This window comes from Desmodus rotundus, chromosome 9, assembly GCF_022682495.2.
Source record: "Desmodus rotundus isolate HL8 chromosome 9, HLdesRot8A.1, whole genome shotgun sequence".
NCBI classification, from domain to species: Eukaryota; Metazoa; Chordata; class Mammalia; order Chiroptera; family Phyllostomidae; genus Desmodus; species Desmodus rotundus.
In genome coordinates this window covers 71,214,699-71,217,189 of record NC_071395.1, presented here as the reverse complement: position 1 = coordinate 71,217,189, position 2,491 = coordinate 71,214,699, and the positions used below count along the sequence as shown (strand labels likewise).

Here is a 2,491-nt window from a genome sequence, read left to right as displayed (position 1 = left end):
AGGGCTTAATTATTTATTTTTAGACAGAGAGGAAAGGAGGGAGAAAAAGAGGGGAGAAACATCAGTTTGTGGTTACCTCTCATGTGCCACCCACCCGGGACCTGGCCAGCAGTCCAGGCATGTGCCCTGATTGGGAATCAAACTGGCAGCCTTTTGATTCGCAGGTCAGCGCTCAATCCATTCAGCCACACCAGCCAGGGCTACATCTAAAAATTTTTTTTTTGTTACTTCATGTCTTTTATTGACTCATATACAATTACTTGTCTTCTGGTTTGTTGAAGCAATAGGTCAGACAACATTTGCTACAATAATGTCTGTCAAAGTGGCTGGCCGTAAAAACTCCAGCACCACATTCATCTGAAGGGCACTCCTGACGAAGGTGACTGATTTTGCCATTCTCATCCACTTTGTAGTATTTCAGGACAGCCAGCTTAACCTTCTTTCTCTTATGCTTATTCTTCTTGGGAGTGGTGTAAGACTTCTTCTTCCTTTTCTTAGCACCACCACGAAGTCTCAGCACAAGATGAAGAGTGGACTCCTTTTGAATATTGTAGTCAGACAAAGTACGCCCATCTTCCAGTTGCTTGCCAGCAAAGATCAGTCTTTGCTGATCAGGAGGAATTCCTTCCTTACCCTGGATCTTGGCCTGTACGTTTTCTATTGTATCCGAGGGTTCAACCTCGAGTGTAATGGTCTTCCCCGTAAGGGTTTTCACGAAAATCTGCATCTTGGCGACGACTCCACCGCAGATGGCGGATCGGAAAGGGTTAAAAATTTTTAAAAAATATATTTATTGATTATGCTATTACAGTTGTCCCATTTCCCCCCCTTCACTCCACTCCATCCTGCCCAACATCTAAAATTTTTGGTGATTAAAATTTTGATTATAAAAAGTATCTGTATAAATTTTCTATAGAAAATTTGGAAAAAAACAGATCAACATACAAAAAAAAAAAAAAGAGAGATCACCCAGAGATGGCCACAGGTTGTAAATATATCTTTCCAGTCTTTTTTTATGTGGGTGTGCACTTATGAAAATAAAAGCAGTCTTCTATTTTGTGTTCATGATTTTGATTTACTAATTCATAATTTGTTTTCATATTTTTTTAAGATTTTATTTTTATTTCTTTTAGAGAGAGGGAAGGGGAGAAGAAAGAGAGAGAGAGAGAGAGAAACATTGATTGGTTGCCTCTTGTACACACCCTGACCTGGACTGAACCTGCATCCCAGGCATGTGCACTGACCCAGAATTGAACCGGCAACCTTTCGCTTTGCAGGATGATGCCCAACTAACTGAGCAACATTGGTCAGGGCTGTGTTCATTTTATTGTACATTGTTCTATGACACCATCATATTCCATTGTGTGGAAATGGGACAATTTATTTACTGAATACCCTATTGAGAGACATTTAGGTTCTTATGGGGTTAAAATTTTAATGTACAAATTTCTTTTGATTGTGAACCCATTTAACCTTGTTTCTACCGTGTATCTGTTTAGCAATCTTTTTTGGGGGAGGGAAGGATAAAGGTCAACTTTAATGCTTTTTTGGTTAAATTACTACCAATTCCAAATTAATGAATACAGACTCATGGAGATCTTCTAGCACTTTGTCTTTTGGGTCAGAGGGAGAGAGGGAGAAGGGTCACTCTGAGATTCTCATTAGATTGCTCCACAGCTTTCAGCTGGAGTGAGCACAGGGCAGGGCGAAAGCACCGGTGAGGCCCTGGCCGGGCAGCCCGATTGGTGGGAGCACTGTCCCAATGCACCAAGGGTGCAGGTGTGATCTCCAGTCAGGGCACATACTAAAAGCAAGCAAGCAGTGCATTAATAAGTGAAATAACAAATTGATGTTTCTCTCTCTCCCTCTCCCTTCCCCCCCCTCTCTAAAATCAATTAAAACAATTTTTTTTTAAAAAAGCACCAGTGAGGAGTCATGTATGGAATGATGAGGAAAAAGAAGATCAAGCCGACTTCTTAGGAAATCATCCAGGAAATAATAGCTTAAAAAAGAGGAAATCTGAAAGAAGGAACTGGTCTAAGAGTTGAAGCTCTGAATTCTGCCCCTGAGTCTGCCACTGTGTCCTTGGGCAGGTCGCTCAACCTCTCCGGTTGTCATTGTCATGTCTCATCTTAATTGGATTTCTAAATTCTCTTGTATCTTCTGAGGTTCTGGGAACACAGACTTTGTCACACCAGCTGTGTGATCCTGGCCAAGTTGCTTAACCTCCCATAGACATTGTTTTCTATTTGTGAAGTGGGAACACTCATAGCTGGTTGTGACTGGATGTGTGTCGAGCACTTGTCACAGGGCCTGTCCCAAACTAAATGTCCATTAAATGAAAGCCATTTTTATTGCATGCCGGTGGTTATGTAAGAGGAGGACAATTACATCATCCCATACTCTGTGCAAGAACTTTGTCTCCTCAAAAGTGCTGTTCAAAGGTCGTTTTGCAGGTGGAAAAGCAGCCCGGAGCCATAGTACAAGGTCG

At 41.6% G+C, this 2,491-nt stretch overlaps 1 protein-coding gene across 1 annotated transcript; it reads right to left on the bottom strand.

The window, feature by feature from the left end:
• Positions 1-219: 219 nt before the first annotated feature.
• LOC112308623 (ubiquitin-ribosomal protein eS31 fusion protein-like) lies at positions 220-769 on the bottom strand. The gene has a single exon (XM_045199098.2). The coding sequence runs from the start codon at positions 725-727 to the stop codon at positions 257-259; it is 471 nt and encodes a 156-aa protein (XP_045055033.2). The 5' UTR covers positions 728-769; the 3' UTR covers positions 220-256.
• Between the last annotated feature and the right edge of the window lie 1,722 nt (positions 770-2,491).

What these genes read in the sequence shown, in the direction of transcription:
- LOC112308623 (XM_045199098.2), bottom strand. Translation starts at nt 727, where the DNA reads ATGCAGATTTTCGTGAAAACCCTTACGGGGAAGACCATTACACTCGAG.